The sequence below is a fragment of the Poecilia reticulata genome, chromosome 6 (assembly GCF_904066995.2).
Source record: "Poecilia reticulata chromosome 6, P_reticulata-male-v2, whole genome shotgun sequence".
Taxonomy (NCBI): Eukaryota; Metazoa; Chordata; class Actinopteri; order Cyprinodontiformes; family Poeciliidae; genus Poecilia; species Poecilia reticulata.
In genome coordinates this window covers 14556826-14579009 of record NC_088835.1, presented here as the reverse complement: position 1 = coordinate 14579009, position 22184 = coordinate 14556826, and the positions used below count along the sequence as shown (strand labels likewise).

The 22184-nt window shown below is 38.0% G+C and overlaps 1 protein-coding gene across 1 annotated transcript; it reads left to right on the top strand.

Moving 5' to 3' along the window:
* The first annotated feature begins 125 nt into the window (after positions 1-125).
* On the top strand, positions 126-21620 carry calb2a (calbindin 2a). Its single transcript, XM_008411668.3, has 11 exons — positions 126-364; positions 4225-4301; positions 4385-4474; positions 6728-6808; positions 9900-9956; positions 12947-13024; positions 15015-15070; positions 15213-15252; positions 15516-15569; positions 19737-19805; positions 21364-21620. The coding sequence occupies exons 1-11, from the start codon at positions 271-273 to the stop codon at positions 21478-21480; spliced, it is 813 nt and encodes a 270-aa protein (XP_008409890.1). The 5' UTR covers positions 126-270; the 3' UTR covers positions 21481-21620.
* The last annotated feature ends 564 nt before the right edge of the window (positions 21621-22184 follow it).

Below are 22184 nucleotides of genomic sequence, written 5' to 3'. Positions count from 1 at the left end.
CACACGCGCGCACAGAGAGAGGCGCTGACTCAGACGGATGGATGCTGCCAGTGCGCCCCCAGCGGCCGTGTGGCGCCGCTGCAGCTCCTGCGCTCGCGTTAAAAAGCGGCGGGGCGGCGAGCAGGGGCCACAGTGTGGAGTTTGTTTCAGCCGGAGACACCGAAAAAGTTAGCAGCGGATTTTCTTCCCCCTCTCCGTCACTTTTTCATCACCGGTGTCTGACCTGCAGCAGCATCCCACAGGAGCGGCATCTTCATCACCTTCATCATCATGGCAAATAAAGCACAACAGCCTCCTCACCTGCACCTGGCCGAGGTCACCGCGTCCCAGTTCCTTGATATTTGGAAACATTTCGATGTGGACGGTAGGGTTTCTTTTTTTTTTTTTTTCTACGGGAAGTTTTATAAAAAGCAAAATCTTAAAAAATATGTTTATCATAAATTTTTTTTTATTATAAACAATAAATGATCAACTGTCTTCTATTGTGCTGTATTATAATTAGGATGGAATTGCGACGTAGGAATAGGACCTGAATATGTGATTAGATTAGACTGGATTGACTTAAAGTTATGTATTTATCTACCTGTGTTTTTGACCGTTTGCAAATTGCTTGGCGCGTTGAAGTGACATTTGTCTTAATTTGGCCCGCTAAATAAACTGAATTGAACTGAATTGGACAACTGCACCCAACTTCAGGTTTAGAGGTGACAAATCAGCTGAAAGATCTTTAAATCAAGAAATTTGTAAATTTTACTGAAAGTCATTTTTGACGCGGGGAAATTAAAATTGAGTTTATTAAAGACTTTTAAAAGTACTCTCAGTGGGGTTTTTATAGGGGGAAAGTATACAAAATTTTGTAAAGACATTTGATTTTCTGTAAGAAGTGGCGCAAAATTATATAATATTTTACCAATCTAAAAAGTTCACATCTGATCTTAGAACAGTCTGTTGTAACGCATTTCTTTATTACGGTAACATTTTTATGTTGTGTGACATAATTGTGAAAATAGCTGAAAAATGTGTTGATTTCGAGATTAAACCCGATTAAAATGTTTTTGTGCCGTTGCCTCTGATTTGCGCAGCCTGTGCGCATTTCGGCGAAGTCCTGTTGGTACATGAAGTACTCCCCGATGTTGGTGTTTTTCATTTCATCATAAGTTGTACTTTGGCTTTACGCTTCCAATTATAGATGTTTTTCTTTGTGCTTTACACATTTGCACTGTAATACTTTTATTATTATTATTATTATTATTATTATTATTATTATTATTATTATTATTATTATTATTATTATTTGTCTTTGGTGTGCAAGTTGTTGGTTCTGTTTCTTTGAACTGGGTTCCATTCCCAGACTTCTTGCATGGAGATTGGGTCCTTTTTTCATTTTGGGGGGAATTCCAATATACCATAGACCCAAAACACACATACATGGTGAATTAGGCACTCTCACCGCATAACTGTGCCTCTCTGTGTTTGAATGGTGAATTATCCCCTTGCCTACTGACAGCTGGAAATGGGCAACAACCATTCCCAACGCTGCAAAATGACCCTGTTATGAAAATGATTGAATAAATCTATAAGTGCAATTTGTCAGGCGCTTGTTCTTTTATGCAAGAAAAGATTTTCATAAGTTTTTGCATTCACCACAATGGAAGATAATCCATCACGGTGACCACACATGCACACGCAGCTCCTTTAACATTTACAAATTTGACTAATTTCTTGTTAGATCTGTCTGGTTTCTCTTATGCCACTCTGCATATATCACCATAATGTGCATGAATCCATAAATAGTTTCCTTTGTCTTCCTATAAATTTGTCAACCACATTATAGTGACAATGTGATGATGCTTAAACTTACTCATAGCCAGGACTGTAGATGCATTAATTAACTTTCTTTAAACTGATTAATAGAAGGTTTTTCGTATATTTAAAACACACCAGATTTAAAACACACTAGATAACTGTACTGCTAATTTGATTAAGATGAAGGCAGGACAAAACTTCTTTTTCACACATATGTTGTGAAAAATTAATGATCACCACTAAACAGACTGATCTGAGTCAGATTCCTGTCAACTCCCCGATGCTCCAAAAAACACACATGCAGACAAAGTAAGGGAGCTGCACCTATTTGTTTTACACACTTGTACTCTAGGGAATTTGCTGTCTGTGCGCTCATTTTTGATGCCTGCACACAAGCGGAAACGTTTTCCGCTGGGAAATCAAGCTGGGATGAGAAGCTGGGTGTGGTGGAGGTGCTCAGCAGCTGAGCTTCACCCCAATTTCTCCGTATGAGAGCAGAGAAAGTTATTGGTTTTACTCCGTGGGGCCAGTCGGATTGGGCAGATACCAATCCCTTCCAGGCGCCTCGACTTCTTCGTTGCTGTTTTGCATAATTTTGTTTTGCAACAAGCCGCTTTGCAAAACAAAAGTGAGGAGTGAGCATCCGCAGATTTGGCTGCGGGTGTCTGATTTCTGCTCTCATTACTGGAAGTGTTGCCTGGCTCCGCCGATAGAAAGGAGGACTAATTTGTTTGTTCACACTGAGTAAACATCTCCAAGTTGCAGATAAAAATACACAAGAGGCGAAGCATTCAGAGACGATCGAGGCACATGTTCCCTCGTTGGCACTCGGATCAAATCTCAGCTGGATTGCGTCACTTTTGAAGCTCCTGTTTACTGCGCCCCTCTCATCTTTCTCTGCTGTTATCCATCAGGCCTTTTCACTTCAGCTCCTTCAAAGCAGGGAAAAAAAAAGATTTAAACAACTGCTGTTCACTTAGCTAATTTTAGAGCATTAAGCCGTCAATTATTTTTCAGTGGCCTGTAAACAAAAACCGAGAAAGCAAAGTCCTGCTCCTGAATTTACCCAAGACAAAACATTTGAATGGATTGAGCGCTTCCTCTGCTTTGAAAGGCAAATGCAGGTTGTATTTGCTTTTAATATTCACTTAGTGTGCACACCTGCCCTCTTGGTTGGTTGAATTGTGCTGTGGCGTATGTTTTAGCATCAAAACTAGAAATAAAACCTCATTTTCAGAGTCTCTGGAGGCCCTGGTGATGCAGCATCCTGTAGATCTTTTTTTTTTTCTTTCTTTTTTTTGCAACCAATAGGGATTTATCCAGAATGACTAAAATATGGAATATGAAGTGAGTTGGCATACTCTCACATATATAATATCACATACCAATATCTTATTCAGTTGCAGTAAGTTGGTTGTGAACCAATCACAGCACAAAAAAAATGTAAAGGTTATTCCTATCACTGTATTCATCAAGTCAATGGCAGGTTCCTTCAGTATAAGCCTCCAAATAAACTGGCTTGTTTGATTGTCTTCACATCCCTCTGTTTAATTACCAAGCAGGACATTTCGTTCTAAAGCGCTAAAGAAAAGCTCAGCAGCAGCACATCACTGTCCCACCTATCGGAAATAAAACAGAGATTTTATTCATGAGTTTTGATAACATCACAGGCACACACACACACACACACACATACGTACACACACATTGATATACACAGAACAAAGGAAGCCAAGATGTTGGCTGGATGAAGAAAGGAAAAGTCAAATGTAAAAACAGCAGAGAAAGACGGCGAGCCGGAGCGAGAGGAAGTGGATGGCATAATCATCTTTGTTGGAGCTTAATGAGGCAGCTCTGCCTTCCAGGGTTTTATTGAAGCAGCTAGTCACATCGTTTGGAGCCATCTGTCCAGCCATTCAGCCTCGCCTCCTGATAGAATATTGGCACAGGTTTCCATAATACCTTGGTGAAGCAAATCAGACCGATTTGTCCCTAGAATGGATTCTGTCAGAGAATCAGACCACTGGGAATGAGAATGAAACAAGATAAGGGAGAGAGAAGATTAACTTTACGGCCCTGTGCGATAAGGATCCAAGAAATATGATTTAATTCAATTTAGGATAATGACCAAGAGGCTAAAAATAGTCATTTTTACCAACTTGGTTGACGGTAGGTGGATGTAATTTAGCTTTAAATAATAAAATAGCTGATGAATTAGTCCATTATTTCTTGAGTTGCACAAATTCATATCCACAGACGAGGTTATGTATCTTAATTTTCCAAACTTTCTATTAAAAGCCGACCGGCCTCATCTGCATGAAGCATTCTCTGACACAAAACCCTGTGAACACAGAGAGCTGGAGGGGTGATCAGGTTGATGTCACATGTTGCTAATAAGACCCATGTGTTTCTCTTCAGGAAATGGATACATCGAGGGGAAGGAGCTGGAGAACTTCTTCAGGGAGCTGGAGACGGCTCGGAGAGGAGCAGGAGTGGTGAGTTCAAGGAGAACTAGATCAGCAAAGATCTGCACCAATCACAAAAGTTTTACTAACATAACTGAACTAAATGTTTCCAGGACCCAACAAACCCCACATTCAGAGAAAGGATGAAGGAGTTCATGCAGAAGTTCGACAAGAACAAAGATGGACGCATCGAGATGTCAGAGGTATCAGTACCGAGAGACAACTGAGAAAAGTTTAAGCTTGCCGTAGACCGAAGAGACACCGCTAACCAACCTGAAGCTTTTAGTTCAGATAAGGTTGCAGCTTTCATCCGTTTTCATTTTTTTTGTCACACTTACCTGTTTCAACATGTTTAATATTAGGCAAAGACAACTTAAGTAAATAAATAGAAAATGCTGTTTTCAAATTTTGATTTGATCTAAATTGTGAATTAGTTACAATTAACCACATTGCTTTGGTTAATCTGTAGAGTCAAGAAATAGAGTCTGTCTGACAACATGGAGTAAGGAAAAACACTTATACACTAAAGACATTCAAGAACAGATGAGAAATAAGGTCTTTAAGTCTTTAAGGTAAATTCAGTCTGAGTTGATACTCATGAGGCAACATCAGTCCCTCTCCCCATTCATTTCCTATGGAACGTGCACAATGAGTTAACAATCCCTTGCCCTCTTCCAGTCAAGCAATTCAGGCATATGAAATTTGTGTAGGTCTTGTAGACATAAACCTGCACATGTGGGCTGGCAAAGCTACACAAGAGAGATGAAAAATGTTCAACCGTTGTTGTTGCATGGCACTTCAACCTATCAGCAAGGGTTTCACTGACTGGCCAATGAGATAAAGGTAGGTCACACACTGCAGTCAAATACTGCAGGCTAAGAAAGAGACAAAACAACTGTATTTTTAGGAAAGTTATAAGCTGCTACCTAATTAGAAAACCAAAGAACCATCTCACATTTCACTAAAATCATCCTAATGTCGACTGAATACTTTTCAAAAAATATTCTGTAGACTGACAGGAACAAAGTAGAACTTTTTGGAAGATGTATTCTGTTACATCTTGTGTCAAATTGATACAGCCTTTCAGAAAAAAGAACATCGTAGTGAAAGTCAAACATGGTGGTGGTGTGATGGTCTGGCCAATGCTTTGCCAATATGGACAACTTTCTGTAATTGATGGAACCTCTACCAAAAAGATTGTGATGGAGAATGCCCAGCTATTGGTTTGTGGACTTAAACTCAAACTTGCTTGGGTTACGCAGCAGGATAGTGACAAAAATGTAAAAAAAAAAAAAATTACCCTAAAGGTTTTGGAGGGAACAAATCAAAGTCTGCAGTGTGACCTTAAACAGACTATTCATGCTCGTAAACGTTCCAGTGTGGCTAAAGTAAACATTCAGAGTGCCTTTTGAGCATCATCATAAATGAGCTTCAACTACATCCACCGTCCGTCAGTGGAAAAAAAGCTGCTGGGTGTTGATCACTGATCGCATCAAACTTTTTATATTATGGCCAAAGGGTTAATAAACATCAAACATCAATGTTTATAAAAGTAAAAGTGAGGTACTGACTTTTTTGGGAGAATATCTATATGGGCACAGTTACTGGGCAGTTATTATTGTGCATAATTATTACTCAACTAAACAAAAAAACACATTTTCCCATCGCAATTAATTTGCATCTTATTTTCTGAACATGTTTCTTTCAACTCTGTTGACTACTCGTAAGGAAACATTTAATGATTCTCTTATCTTACCTCATTACCTGAGGCCACACCCTCCCTCCTTACACAGAGATGATTAAATCTGTTAAGCATTTATTTCATCCATTTTGAAGTTAGAAAATATGCCTGAAAATGACGATATGGGCAAAATCCTCAAGTGCCTAATTATTGTGCAGATAGTGTGGTTGCCTTGCATCCAGTTTTGCATAAAAATGCAATTTTCATAAGACAAACAGACACCATCTTCAATAATCAGAAGGTGAAAGATGTTATAATATGTGATGTTTGTGAGAAACTATTTAAGAAAACATAAACAAAAAGAGAGAGCCCATTATTTGGGGCTTAAAAGGCTTGTTGGTGTGTTTTTCTCTAGTATTAGCAGGAGCTTCACCTTGCAGTCAGTGAATTCAGATTGAGATTCAAAGAGAAAGAGAAATATCAATAAGCCGTCTCTCGTCAGGAAAATTAATTAAACGTTCAATACACCGGATAAAGATCCACAGTAAAGTGTTTTCCTGAATATGCTGAAGGGGGATTTCAATAAATATTCCCATCGAAGACATAGCCCAGCTTCTGAGGTTATGCTTTTTTATTATTTATTCCTTAGTTGCCCATTTGAGGCTTTGCAGACAAAAAGCCCCCCGTCCCCCCCCCCCTCTCTCTCTCTCTCTCTCTTCAACTGCACCATCTTGTGCTCACCACTGCCATTTTCCTGTCATCTTTTTCTCTCCAGCTGGCCCAGATTCTTCCCACTGAAGAGAACTTCTTGCTCTGCTTCAGACAGTTTGTCAGCTCCAGTGCTGAGTTCATGGCGGTAAGAGAGTCTTTTGAGTTTCCTACCTGGACATGATGATCTTTTTTTTTTTTTACATAAAAAGCACCTGCCCCTAATGGTCAGTTCTTGTCAGTTCCTTAGGATTTTTTTTTTTTTTTTTTTGGACAGAACCCTCTTGCTCTACTAAAATGATCATTAATAAGAGCCAACGTACTTCAACCAATCAAAACCGTAGGCTGAACTCAGTCAGCTGTAGACAGACGGCATGTTCTCGCCATCCAGCAGCTAATGTCATAAAATTCCCTTCAGATAGTTGATGGTGTTCCAATTAGCAGCATAAAGTGGAGGACTTTGAATTTAAAAGACACAGACTGTCGCCTTCAATTGCACATGACTGCACATGTCTTAAAGTTGTATGTTTTTTTTTTTTTAATGATCTAAATTGTGCTCAGAGTCAGGTGAGCGCAGACACATCACAACGAGGGACTCGGGGAAAAAAATGGCAGAGCCATAAAAGAGGCATACATATGAGGAACAATAATGTCTTGTTTCTCAAATTGTGGCACGCATAGTACTTGTAATTGTATACAATTATAGTACCAGCTACATTAAATCAGTTACTCACGCAGTACTACATGGTGAACATGGTTCTTCAACATTTTATTGCATTTTAAAGTTATTGCTCAGAATTTGTGTCTAAAAGTGGAGCTGATGTGTCTGGAGAATCCTAAACTCCCATCACCATAGTGTCCTGTAGAAATAATCAGCAGAATATACGTAGTGTTTAAAAAAACAAATAAGCACGCGATAGCAGGAAATTTGTGGACAGAGTAAGGTTGATTACAGTATTCAGTGAGAGAGTACAAAAACATAAACAACCTCTTCATTTTACCGAAGCCGTTTAAGGACACTGATGTCCGAATCTTGAGAAAGAAAAACAAGACTGAACAACATTTTACACTTGGCCATTAAACTGGAGATTATGATTAAATGTCACCCCTCACAATGTGCATGTTTGTGTTGATACACTGCCATGATATTTATGAACCATCAAGATTTGGAGAACGTGGGCCATGTAGAAGGAGTCCTAGTCTGACTTCAAGTAATTCAAAGAAGTTCTTGGCCAATTAGTGTTGAATGTCACTTCCTTGCAGAATGAGGAGACCTTCTAACAATACGGATCCTTATTAGGAGAAGAAGGATGAGCCACCTCATCGTTCTAATAAGTCAACCACTGGAGCCGGCCTCATTCTGCAAGGAATTGCTTTATATGAAAGAGGTCAGCAGAGAGGAAGTTGTGAATGACAGCAATGTTGTTGGCTTTTTAGAGGACTTCTGTCCCACATTCACACCTATTTGCCAACTCGGCTCTGCGTTTGCCTCCTCTGTGGCTTGACATCGTCTTCCCATGTCACAATGGTCCGTATGCAAAAGCTGCCTAAAGCTCAGTGCACACTGTCACACTGTGCAGGACAGCTATTATGGCTGGGCCACTATTGTAGGAAAATTGTGCAAAGCGTCAAACAGTTACTAAACAGCAAAAGAAAGCTCTGTTAATGTTTATTATAATAAACATTAACAGAACTTAAAAGTGTCTGATGTTTAAAAGAGAGCGAGAATGAGGATAAAAGTGAGACAGCGACCAAAATTACATTTGAAGTGTTGAAGCTCTGGCCCGATGTTTCTCAGACAATTGAAGAACTGAGTAGAATCTCTTTTTGTTAGAAAAAAAAAAATCAACCAATTGTACAGAAATGACAATGAAACAATCATAAGAACACATAAAAGTACCTGTACTAAAACTATCAAAGCTGTAGTTCTTTAGCTCAGTGGGTTAAAATGGCAAACTTGAAGTCAGGAGGTTACGATGTTAATCCTGAAACCAGACTTGAGACGTTTTGTGGTGTCTGCCAAAAAAAAAAAAAACATCTTAAAACTCAATTTAGACATTGAAATCTTTCCCTTTGAGACCAGATACATCCCAATTTTATCCTCGATTTCTCCGTTTTTGTAGTATTTGCATGTCGAGCATAAAATTCTCATTGCTTAAGTTGCTCTAAATCACCTGTCTTTGTCAGCTATACAGAAAAATAAGTCCTGTGGAATTATCGTTCATACTCAAAACCTATAAAGGGAAATTTTCATTTCTTAGAAACTACTTTATATAAAAATCTCCCCCAGTTTGAGTGCTGCTCTAAATTTTTCAATAAGAAACCACCAGTGGAGCAACAGAAAGGGCTTCCAAGAAACTAACACAGAATATTTAATTTTCATGAAGCACCTCATGAGAACACAGTTGGATAAAATGGCAGATTTTATGTTCGACCCGTTTGCATTGAAAGAGCGGAGGCAATTAGAAACCAATTACATGTGTGGGTCCTCGCCTGTCGTGTCACACCAAGAGGAAATATTGAAGTAAAGGGAGGAAAATGAAGGAGAGGGAAGGTATGGAGGAGAACGATATAAAAGGGCAAGTGAGAGGGAAAGCTGGGGGGAAAAAAGGGGCCCGCAAATGAAACGCTGATGAGAAGTTGAGGGGTTAGAGTTTTTGAACGTCGCGGAGAGGGGGATTAATCAGTCTTTGTTGAAGGAAGAGGGGAGGGTGGGAGGGGGCGTAAAGGTTTTTAAAGGGTTAGAATGAGGAAGCAGAAACTTCTATTTTCAGAGTCATATATAATGGATAACGCCACTGTAGCTCCTCTCTGCAGAGCTCAGAGGAGGAGCAGAGAAGGAGGAGGAGGAGGAGGAGAAGCCATCCATCTTTGATAAGGAGCCCTTCTTTGGACAGGGACAGCTGCTAGATTAAAACATTCATTAAAATGACTTTCTCTTTCCTCTCTTTCATGTTGCCCCATGCCCTGCATGTGGGCGATAGGGATTGTATTGGAAGGAGTGTGATTACAGTAATGGCTCAGGCTTTTCAAATCGTCCCCTCTGCAACGATTTATGCTCTTCTGCACTGGAGAAAAGTGAAACCCTTGGTGCACAAGTGGGGTGGAGGGGGGGGGGGTCGATCAGAGAGAATTTATTCAAACAGTGGAGATGCAAAACACTGTGGAGATGAATTTCTCTGCATCAATGCTGGGAAAAAAATCCTTTCAACTAAAACATTTGTTTTATTTTCTCTCAGGCGTGGAGGCGATACGATACAGATCGCAGCGGCTACATTGAAGCGAATGAGCTGAAGGTAAATGGATATGCTCATCAACACATTAAAATCATTGAGAAATAGCTCTTATCATCAACCTCAGAGTATTCAGTGTGTCTATTCATATTCCTCCATGGTCATACTTATGCTTTGTTTTTGTTTTGTTTTTTCCTTCCCTCCTTCACTCACTGTAATTTAACAGGACTCTAAGCTGTAATCATTTAGAGGGATTTCTCCTCATAACGCTTTTGTTGTTCTTAATTCCTGCTTCAAATGTACTCATTAGACTACAATGTGTGAATGTATTCACGTATGCTTATGTTGCACGCCGCTTCTGCGTGTTAATGCATGTTGTTCGCACAAATAAACACAAACTAAAGAACGTGTCAGAAAACAGTCTAACATTTTTCTGTGTCAGTATTTTTTTTTTTTCATTTTCATTGAAATAACGTTACATTTAAACAGTAGGTAAATTATAATTGCCTTGTTGCCCAAAAACAAACAAGAGCATATGATTACAAAATATATATGAAATTTGATTGTGTTTTTTTTTTTTTAATTAAGAACAGTCAAAGCAAGCTCTCTGGGGATTATTTTATTTCTCTGAACCCAGGTGTCCCATAGAGACAGTTCTGCTCACTCATGGGACAAAAATGCTCTTCCACAAATATACAACTCCACTAACACTCATCACTCTGCGCTGAACCTGGTCTCACATGCATGGCTTTTGAGAGTAATTATACCACAATGGATCAGACAAATTATTAGATGAGTTAGTTGAAAATGCCATTTACAAGCATGGTGTAAACTCTGGAGGAACAGTCCTCCTCTAATTAGGAAGAAAAATAGAAATAAATAAAAGCTTGATAAATTAGTAACCTTCCCAATATATAATTTAGTAAGTGAATTAATCTGACCTTAAAAACAACAAAAATCAGGGGACTTATTCAGTCATTGATCAGTAAATCAGACATAATTAGATATTTTATTTAAATCTTTATTTGTTATAATATATCTCTAACATTTTTGTTGGCAGTTTTGTCCATATGCAGTTGAAGTTTTGGTAGCTTGTTAGCCTAGATGCTAACTTTATTTTTGGTAGTAGCACATTAGCTTAGCTGCTAATTGCTTTTTGGTGCTTGGCTCAACTCAAGTGTTTCAAAAGGGCAAAGTGACAACCTTGTTGTAACTGCGAAGATGTAATTCTGATGTAATTGACTTTTAAATTTAATTTGTGTGCAGGTTTCTCGAACTAGCACTGGTGAAAAAGTGACAAAAATCACATGTTAAAGGAGTTTAAATAACACCAAACACAGCTAGGTTTACACTCCAATTTTTTTTGTCACATTTTCATAGATTACATTTTTTAGTTTACATTAATTATTCCCGGTATATAATGAATTTAAGCGTTTCTGCCACATTGAGTCAAGCTGGATGCAACGTGCCTATTGTATCACTAGATGTCGCTGCATGGAACAAATTGCACCTTTAAAAGTAATTGAATTGCATAAACATATTTCAGTTACATTATTTTTGGCTTTATTATTCGTTTTTATGTTTAACTTAATGCGTCTCATGACTCAACTTATGTGACTTGACTGTGTGGGTATGAGACGCAAGATCTTGGGGCATTATGAAAACAACGTAGAATAACTTCTTCCTAGAACTGCAACGATCCGAAGCATCTCATACCCAGTATGTGGGTGATGCATTGAGACTGAAAACATTCTCACTTCATCCTAACTCATTCCCATGTTGAGAACATGGCGAAGGAGGACTCGCCTAATCAAATCACATTTTCCACATCTCAATAGATTAGTGCCTGCGGTATTTCACCTTTGATCTATTAAGCATCCATTATCTTTGTAAAGAGGAGTCCATACACTGTAACTCTGCCCTAATATCTCCCTCCATGAAATTGTCAATAGTCTGTTCTTGCTCGTAGTCGTACAGCAGCCTACACTTACTGTCTTGTGAGAAGGAATCGCTCTCCTCACCTTTCAAACACACACAGAGATAATTGTCATCGAATGCGCTCAGCAACCTAAAGTTTCTGATCTGCTGTCTTGAATGTGTTCATTTCATCGACAGTGCCTAATCTGCTTACAGCCTAGCCAACAGAAATGCCTGCTTGACCTGACTTTAGTTTTAAATTTAATTTACTGAATGCGACACAAGCTGGATATTTTAACTCCACTTTTTTTTTTTTTAAATCCCACTAATTCTTTTCAATATTCGTTTGTAGCAATGTAAGCCTACGCAATGAGTCGAGCAAAAAACAGTTAACCGGTTTACACAGGAGACTTCAGCGGCTGATCCAGAGGAAATTCCCCAGAGCTATTCCCCCTTCCCCTCCCCATCAGGTGTCGATTTAGACGCCAAAGGTGTTGCAGATTACGCACATGTTATTTACTTCAACACCTCTTTTACAACGTTGGCTGAAATGTTATAAAAGGGCATGCTATTCACTGGGGAGCTGTGCCTTATTGAGGTCGACGACTGACATGTGCAGATGCTGCTTGGGTTGTTTCTAGTGTCGCATTTCTTCCAGCTGACCAGGTGCAGATGAGTTACTCAGGTGTAGCTTTTTGAAAACTGTGGAAAATTGCAGATGAGATGCCAGGCGCCAGACATGCGTCTCACCGCATAATTGAGAGCAGGCATGGAAAATATTGAATCAAGTGATACAATAACGTTCAGTGTGAAGCTTCGTGGCTTAAAAGGCTGCAAAATTGTGGTTGCAAATACTTTTTAAGCCAAAAAAAAAAAATACAATTTCACAATTTTTTTGTCTTTTTTTTTGTGGCTATGTCTTCATTCCTTCTTTTGCTTTAAGTTTTATTTCATAAATTATATTATGATGTATATAATGTTTTAGATGGCACTTTTACATTTCAAAAACTATGTGAATTAAAATTCAGGGTAAACAAAGCAAGTTTTAAAAAAAATCTTAATATCTTGCCAATGTGATGATAACCAGACGGATCATCTTTGGTTTTGTTTTTCTCTTGATCTGCATCCATTTATAGGGCTTTCTGTCAGACCTGCTGGAAAAGGCAAACAGACACTATGATGAACAGAAGCTGCAGGAGTACACACAGACCATAGTAAGACTTTCTTTGTCTCATATGTAAATACACATACTGCACTACGCTTCAATTTACAGTGGAGCTGCACGACGTTTTTTGTTTTAGCTCTATAGCACAAAGGTTTCAAGTTTTATCTTAAGTGAAAATTCTTTCAAAAAATAAATTGACTTTCTAGAGGAGTTTTCTCAAATGACTGTACGCAGTCAGCCTTCAATTTATTTTACATATTGAGTTTTTCATTTTGTTTGTTGTTTTATTTTGTGATAGACCAACACAAAGTTGTGTATCATTATTAAGTGGAAGGAAAAGAAAACTTAGTTTTCAAAATTGATTTACAAAAACAACAAAAAAATGTGGTGCGCATTTCTAGCTATTCCTTTTTAATTGTAATACCCATAATAAGTCCAGCACAAACCCAACACAACAAAATGCATTCAAAGTGCAGCTGTGCGTAATTTAACCTCAGCATAATTCAGCAGTTTTGTGAAAGGTTTTAGAGGTTTGTTAGTGATCTTTAGTGGACAAACAGCACGATGAAGAGGAAGGGACACATTACACACACCAGGAATAAGACGGTTGAGTTGCTGAAAGCAGGATCATCTCAAAGACTCATTTCTATGGAGACACTGGGATTTTTTTTTTCAGCAGGACAAGGAAACTAGTTAGAGTTGATGGGATGATGGGGGGCAAGGGAATATTAGAAGAAGACTGATAAGAGGCTGGAAAAGACTTGGGGTTGAGGTTGAGGTTTGACTTCTATCTGAACAGAGACCCTAAACATGGAGCCAGAGCTGCAGTGGAAGGGTTCATAGATGCTCTTCAGGAAGCCTAAATAAGGTAGAGCTATTTTACAAAGATGCACGACTAAATGTCCAGTGTCTAGTTGTATAGAGGAGATACAGACAGCCTGAAGACTATAAACTGCAGCAGGAAAAGAGGAGGATTTGAAGAAATGCACCTTTTTGTAAAAGAAAAAAAAAGAAAAAAATTATTGAAAACCATATATCCTTGTTCTTCAACTTCACAATTATGAGCTACTTTGTGCTTGTCTGTCACAAAAGTGAGCATAGCATCACAAAATGAGAAGTAATTCAAGGAGCGTTCCTACTGTCCATCTGGTCTGCTGGACGTCAGAGATTTGCTGTTTTGGTGACAGCAGTGATGTGCAGCAGAGTGGTGGTGACCCATTATTCTCTGCAGGTTGTCTTCAGCCCAGATGCGGTAACATCTGCTCCTCAAAAGCCCCGAAGCTAATCTGACTTTTACAAGCAATCTCCTCAATGCTCGGATAAGCCCACTGTTCCTCTACAGTTGCTGCAAAAGATTAAATCAACTGGGGATGTGTCTATTCATTTTTCACAACTTTGGTGCCACTATCTTGTACACGTTGCTAGCGCCGCTTTCACTGTAAAGGCATACTATAGAAAATTGGAGTTCCTTTGAAAGGAAAGACTGAAGAATGTTAATTAACATCTTTCTGAACAAAAGGAGAAAAATACTTATCTAGCGTTGAACGTTGTCAGCAAAACTAAGGAGTGAGTGCTACTGTCGACTGATACAAAAAAGAAAATGTGCTTCATTTATCAACCGGGCTACATCATATATAAAACCCCATTTCATCTAAAATGTTAATAAAGCCAAAATGTCACAATTCAAAACAATTCGTTTTGTATCAATTTACAGACAGAGTATAAATGCAGATAACTGAATAACTAATTTGGTTAACAATTGGAAATGTATTGAAAAGTCATCTTTTGGATTTGACTTTTGCACTGTACAGAATATCCCTAAATCTACAATGTTCTGCAGTTGTTGGTCAAAATGTAAATGAATTAAAAAAAAACAAGCCAAGAAGGAATAGGCTATTAGTGTTTTTAAGCTGTATCAGCAGAACCATGTTTGCTCAATTTTACAATGACGTCAACGCTTGTACCTTCACTGGTTCTGCTTTAGATTTGATCCACAATTTATATGTTTTAGCGCTTTTCATTTCTGTGTTGTTCTGTAGCTCAGGATGTTTGATCTGAATGGAGATGGAAAGCTGGGTCTCTCAGAGATGGCAAGGTAATACGCAGTTTTTACTTAATTCTATTCACAATATTAAAAGTTAAAACACATTTCCTCCCGACGTTCATTCTCCGCCGTCTGATTTAAATAATTGAGCGACCACTACGTCCGCTAATTAAATCCCATGTTTCCCCCACAGGCTCCTCCCTGTCCAGGAGAATTTCCTTCTTAAATTCCAGGTATGTAAAGAAAAACCACCAGCACAGTGGTTACCTCAAAACTGTGTTTCAATAACAAACAACCAATTAAAGAAATGTATAACTGAGGAGTCTTTGTATGAACTGCAAAGTCTGTAAATAATTTATTTACACAATTACAGTTTTTCATCTGTCTTAAGTTATCTTTAATTATTTAGTTTTACATGTTAGTAAGTAAGTCATTTGCTTTTATTTCAGCAGTGTTTTTTTTTATTACATTTTTGCGTTCTGTGTTTTATTTACAGGGTGTGAAGCTGACCTCTGAGCAGTTCAATTCCATCTTCAATTACTATGATAAGGTAGGTGGCATTTATTTTCACGTTCCATTAATCAGTTTTATCAGGGTGACGTGGTGGAAACCGCAATGCTATTTCTGTCATCGCTAACCTACATTTCCCTGATCTCTGTCTTTATTTGCCTTCACATATAACGACTCCACCGATCTCTGTGAGCTTTAGCCTGTCAGCTAGGGAAGTTAGAGTCTAGCGATCTATCCAAATATATTAATGCTATGCAAAATGTGGTTCTGTGGCACTTGAAATATGGCAGGTTAACAAATATTGGTAACAAACCACTCATTTGTGGGTTCAGCATTAAACATGCTGATATCTTGACAATGGCAACTCAATATGTTGATTAAATAAATAAAAAATACGCCTCTATTAATTTAATTAATATTTAGCCTGCATCTGGTGATCAAGAAGCACTCCTTAGCACTGTTCTCTTTTTAAGTGATGATGCTTCTGAAATTCCCAGTAGGTTTTATAATCCGAAGCAAGAGTCATAAAAATATCCCAAGACTCTAAACGTTAAGTTCCTGAAGTCTGCAGGAACCCTGCCAGATGCTCTGGTTGATTACATTCTGCATTTTCCCAGAGAAAATTCAGTGTTCAGTGAGGCTGAGTCATATATAGGAGGGTGTTAGTTGCGACTGAAGCCCCCTGAGCTTTGGACACAGAGGTGACTGCAGTTATGCAGTTTATTTAAGTTGTGTGGGAATAAATGCATGTATTTTGTGTAAAAGCTGAGCTGTCCCTGCATGGACATGTTGAATATTCTCTATCCTGAGTTAAAATGTGTGTATGAATATTGTTTGTTTTGAGGTAGTTTTTTGTTAAACTAATGAACATGCAAATTTCTTGTTTAAGGTCTTTTCGCCCACCTAGGGAAATGAGTTAGGGCAGGTGCACCTGTCCCCTGTGTAAACAGCTCACGGTTGTTCAGCTGCGGTTTTACTCATTTTCCTAAACAGAGGTAAATCTGTTTGGAAGGACAGCAGCGAAGGATATGATGCAAGGCAGAGTGGAGTGGAGCTTCACAATACCACTGCTAAATCATTTTTATTGTTTACGGTTCGCTTTCAGCTTTGTGAAGCTAGGGATGTGCTATTATAGATTGTAGAAAGGCTGAGTCAGGTTTTGGGGGAAATAAAGATTTCAATTTAATGTGGCACGGCATTGGTTTTTGACTTGGTTTAATTCTTAGTCGTTGTGGGTGTTTTCCATATTCCTTATAGGCGTTATAAAAAACTGAGGTATATTTCACTCCTACCAGTGCTGGATCAGCTGCATTGATTTCACTAAGTCATAAAATCTTTAATGGTTCCTTTTGGAAGCAAAGAAATTATTATTATAATTTTTTTTTTTGTTCGCTGTGTTGAGGAAATCTATGAAATACACCGGTTGTCTTAGAAATATGACATTTGCAAAAATGTAGAATTTATTGCAAGCACACTGTTTCTTCTTACTAAAGTTAGCACATATAAAAATATCTAAATATCACAAAGTAGAGTGTATTTTGGGGGAAAAAAATATCAAAATAAAATAAATGCTCCTAGCCTCATCTTGTTTGTTCACAACAGAGAACGGATGTCAAGTCTCCATTCCTGCTGAATTTAAACATTTCAGTATTATTATAGTGGGGATATACAGTCATTTTTCCATGACTGTCTTATGGCAATGTCTGTTATTTATTTATGATAAATGTCTTCTATACACAGTGAAAAAAAAGAAGCCATAACCACCTGTTTAGCTGTTCCACCTCTCATTGCTTGGTGTACATACTTAGAAGTTATGGAGTACATACTTAAAATTAATGGACGCATTTCCTCTCATGATAAATATAAATGCTGGCTGCTGCAGTCGCTGGTGCTGAGTCTGTGGATTGTCAGCTGGACTCTGACGTGTCTCAGTGTGCCCACATCCCTTCAAAATCCAAGATTTCCCACAGCTTAGACAGACACTCGGATATTTAATGTGACTGTGTTTCTCGTAACTCCGCAGAGTGCCAGGTCCTTTTATCCTTAAAGTGGGGAATAAATAGAATTCAAATTTTATTCCCCAAATCTGGTACACTTCAAACTGGCTGTGTCAACATCAAAGAGCATCTCTTTTTAAAGGACTGGCAGGATTCACTGCTCTGAAGTCATCTTGAGACTGAGCCCAGTTGAACAGATCGCGGTTCGACGTTGTTTGCCAACGGCAGACTTCCAGTAACACAGACTTATCTCCTGGCCCGAAACCCTATAAACACCACCGTGAGACATAACTCATTAATTAGCAAACAGGCTCAATATTGGCTTTACAGCTAACCCTCCTCGCGTTATTGTGAATGGAAAGGCTGGTACATTCATGATTTCGCCATAAAATCCTGAATGTGGCTGAGCAGAAAGTCTGGTAAAACAAACCAGTCAGAGAAAAAGCATGCAGGGAACAAAATATTTTGGGTCTCTCTTTGTCACGAGGGCCAAAATCATCAAGTTAAAAGCATTTACAGACCTTTTTTTTTTTTTTTAAGTCCGAAACAATAAAATGTTCAGCATAGTTTCCTGATTTTTGGGGGGTCAAAGTCTGCTTCTGAGAAAAGTTTCTGGATGCTTGTTTATTACAAAATTAAGATGAATGCAAAGTACTGGTCAATTAATAGGAAAATAATTTATGTTGAACTAAACATTTTTTAGTAGATTCTATTTATCTATGAAAAAAGTTGTAAAAATAATTGTCCAGCCTCATCAGTTGCCTGTAGCTCTCCAGTTATTTGAATGTTCTCAAAGTATTTCTTCAAATTTAGGCAGTTGTTTTTGTAACACCAGCCTAGTCCTTTGATATTATGGAGGTGTCACAATATAAAACAATAATTTCTCATAAAATAAAAAAATAAATATTTGCCTAAATCTTTAAGACCTATTGAATGCACAGGAACCAATTTATTATGTAATTCACAATATGTTCTAAATATTATTTAAAATTGCAGTAAATGTTTAGGCACATTGTATTTCCTTAAAGAAATGATTTACATCCCACTCTGACTCACTATGTAGATCCCATCTGATTGATTAACATGCACAGCAGTTAAACAGCAGACCAATCCCAATGTCTTTAGTAGTGGTAGCCCAGGACCATCAAACAAATAAACAAATAAATTAAACTAATTAAGAACTAAACATTTTAAATTCTCAAAATAGTCATATTTTTTGTCCATTTTCTTTCATGTTGAATATTTGCAATTTAAGCACTTATTTATTGAAATGTAGCGCTTTTAGGCTCAAACTTGGCAGCAGATATTAAAAATTAGACAATGATTTGGCAAAAAAAAATTTGAGGCTTAAAAAAAAGACTGGTCTAAAGCCCTAAAATAAGAAACTACTAGATCTTCATCCAGTTACCATACGTCTATCTTTGGTCATCTCTTTGGAGGGTCTAAAATACTCATTTCCATGTGTGAAACTGATCTATCTCTGGATCTGTAACAGATTAAACTGAATAAGCGGGTACATATGTGACAAACTGCTGACAACAAGGCCAAAAGATCCTAAAGGCCTAATGATCAGGACTTCAATGTGATATTTTGGAAATATTTTCTTGAATTTGCTGGTTTCTATTGAAAAAAACACAGCTCATAAAAAACAAGAGCATCTTGTGATGTGACAAGGAGGAAAAACTCACAAGACCTGACAAGAACAAACTCACATTTATGGTTTAGTTCGACCTTCATCTGTAACGATCGTTGTAATCAGTTCACAGACAGGAAGCTTACGGAGATTTTATTTTATAGTGCTTTACTTGTCCTTTTTAATTGGTCATGCTACTTAGCTCGGTCTGCAGCGTTTTGTAGGTTGGTACGTATGAGGATTTAAGGTTAGCAAAAGAAGTAGAGGGATTTCCTCCAGTCCTTTTGATGTTGCGGTTCTTTGGTGGGCAATAAACTTTTATTGCTTAAAAAAAATAATAATTAGTCTCCTGCTCTTGCCAATAAATGAGTGAAGATAGGCACCTCTACATCCACCCTGCCAGCCTAAACGGGATTAAGCTAGTGTAAGAAAATAAAAGGACAAATAAAAAATAATAATAATTGGCAAGAATGAGCATGCACATTGTCACATTGTCTGTTATGTCTTTGAAAACCTTTTCTGAACGTCTTGAGTTGAAAATACCAATAATGTGTTATTTACTTTGATTCCTTGCCAGGACGGGAATGGCTACATTGATGAGCAAGAGTTGGAAGCTCTCCTACGAGACCTGTACCAGACCAAGAAGGTAAGAGATGGATATGGATGCCTTCCATTCTGTTAAGTGATTTAGCTCCATCAGTCCATCAGTCCACACCGTGTCTGTGCACAGCTCAGCTGGCCATGCAAGTTCAAACATTAGCTTAGACTTCAGGGCCGTAATAACATTTCTCCGCCATCATTTTTCTTCCTGATATACTTAAAACTATGCTAAACACATTACGCCTGTATAACTGAACATGCTGCATGTGATTCATATGTTTGAGTGCTCTGATCTCAGCGCTCCAGAAGCTCAGATCAAAAGCTTTACTGGTACCAGCAAGACATCCAACCTCATTAACTGTTTATCGTCGGAGTCCAGGATTTGTTGAGAAGAGCCAAAAAAAAATAAAAAATTCAATATTTAGAATTTCTCAGAAAACTAGAACAACAAGTTCTATTGAAGTTCGATCAACCTTACAAGAAAGTGATGAACAATACATTCAACCGTGCAGAGCTGCAAGTCTGATACATGGTTAGATTTGTAGATTTTCTCTCTGGGTACTCTGACCTAAAAAGTGTAGACTAACTACAGCAATGCTAGTACTTGTAACTAGTTACTTATTGAGACCTCAGAGAACATGCAGATCTTACTCGAGGGACAATATACACCCCTTATTGTCTACAGTGAACCTAAGTTGGCTTAAACAAATTTATACCTGAAAGATGTGCAATTAATCAGATTTCATTTCATTTCAAGCATCAAAACTAAGGGCTAAAAACTGATGGGAGGCTTAGACCTAGAAGCTTCAGTTTTTTACATTTTCAAGCTTCAAGCAGGCATTTTCATGGATCCACAAATATAGTGTAAAATGGAGACAATCTGATGAGTTTGGACATTTTGTTAACTCCCAAACAGCTGTGTAGATTTTATCGTTGTTAAAAACAATTACGTTTTTGATGGGCTAATTTTGAGATTATTGCCATGTATTGTGGGTTATGGCATTTATGATGGTTTTTGTGTGGATGCAGATGTAAAAAAAAAAACAGAAAAAGGTCAAATTACCTTAGTAACCAGGCAAATACTTTCATTTCTTTAGTTAAAAATGTAGACGTTTTATTTTGACATTTTCCACACATTTATGTATAAAATGCTGGTGTTCACAGATTGCTATTAGTTTCTTGTATTTTTAGTAAAATATTTTGAAATAAACACAGTTTGTATGTTGTTCTAGAGTGTTGGAGACCATTTAATATTTTCTTTTTCTTTTCAGAAAAGTTGCAAAATAAACCTGGTATCTAGCAAAAATGACTGGGGAAAAACCCATCCTTTGAAACAAATCCAGAGAGCAGGGAAAAATGATTGTCTAAAAATTATACTTCATTAAGTTTTAGGTTTTTCTCAGGATCAAAAAGTTATAGTTCAGAGCTCACAGCCTTACAGTGTCCAGTCTTGAGGGTCCTTTTAATTTATTTCAACCTAAATCAGATTTTTTTGTTGTTGTCTTTTACTTTATGCGATGTTAACACCGCAAAACAACAGTAACAATATGAAATCAAACCAAAATCCATCACATATGCCTGATTTCTTCCTTTTCTGTCCTCAGGATGTGGATGTGAATAATCTGATGGGCTACAAGGAGAGCATCATGAGCCTGTCCGACGGTGGGAAGCTCTACCGCGGAGAGCTGGAAATCGTCCTCTGCAGAGAGCCAATTGTGTGACTTCTTCCTTCTCTTCATTTGCATATCTTTGTTTTCTCTCTGCCTGCCTTGTCTTCTCTTTCTCTCTCTCTCTCACCCATTTCCAGCTGAGTGGCAACATATGGTGCATGTGCCAGACACGTCCCTTCCCCATTCATTTCCCCCAAATATTCCCATTCTGAAAAAGACGGAATGATACGTGCACTGTCAGCACAAGATAGCTCTTCTTCTTTAAAGTCATAATTTGTGAATAATGACCTCTCAGTGCAAACCATCTACCTGTTTACTGTCGGCTTGTCCTAATTTACCGCCTCTGACCTCATCCCTGCCCATGCTGTGCCTGAGATGCAAAAATTCGACTCCGCAGAATACACAAACTCGCAGTCCTTGACCCGACTTCATTATCCAGTTCATTCCCTCGCTCTGTCAGCTTTGCAGTGTACAAGCAAACATGCAGACAGATGTGGCTGATTGATTGCATTTAAATTCTGAATATTTTTCCGTCTCCTGAAACCATTAGAACCCGTGTGTACCGTTTCCCATGATATGATTTTCATTTTCAATGTTTGTTTTTGGCTGATGCTGTCAACAGAAGATATTAATAAAGTATCTTAAGATAAAACTGCCTGATTGTACTTCTGTGAAGTAGCTGCACCTGTTTAATTTGTATAATCTTGGTTTAATCAAAGCACAGAAATTTTGACATTTTTAAAATGCAGGCGGGA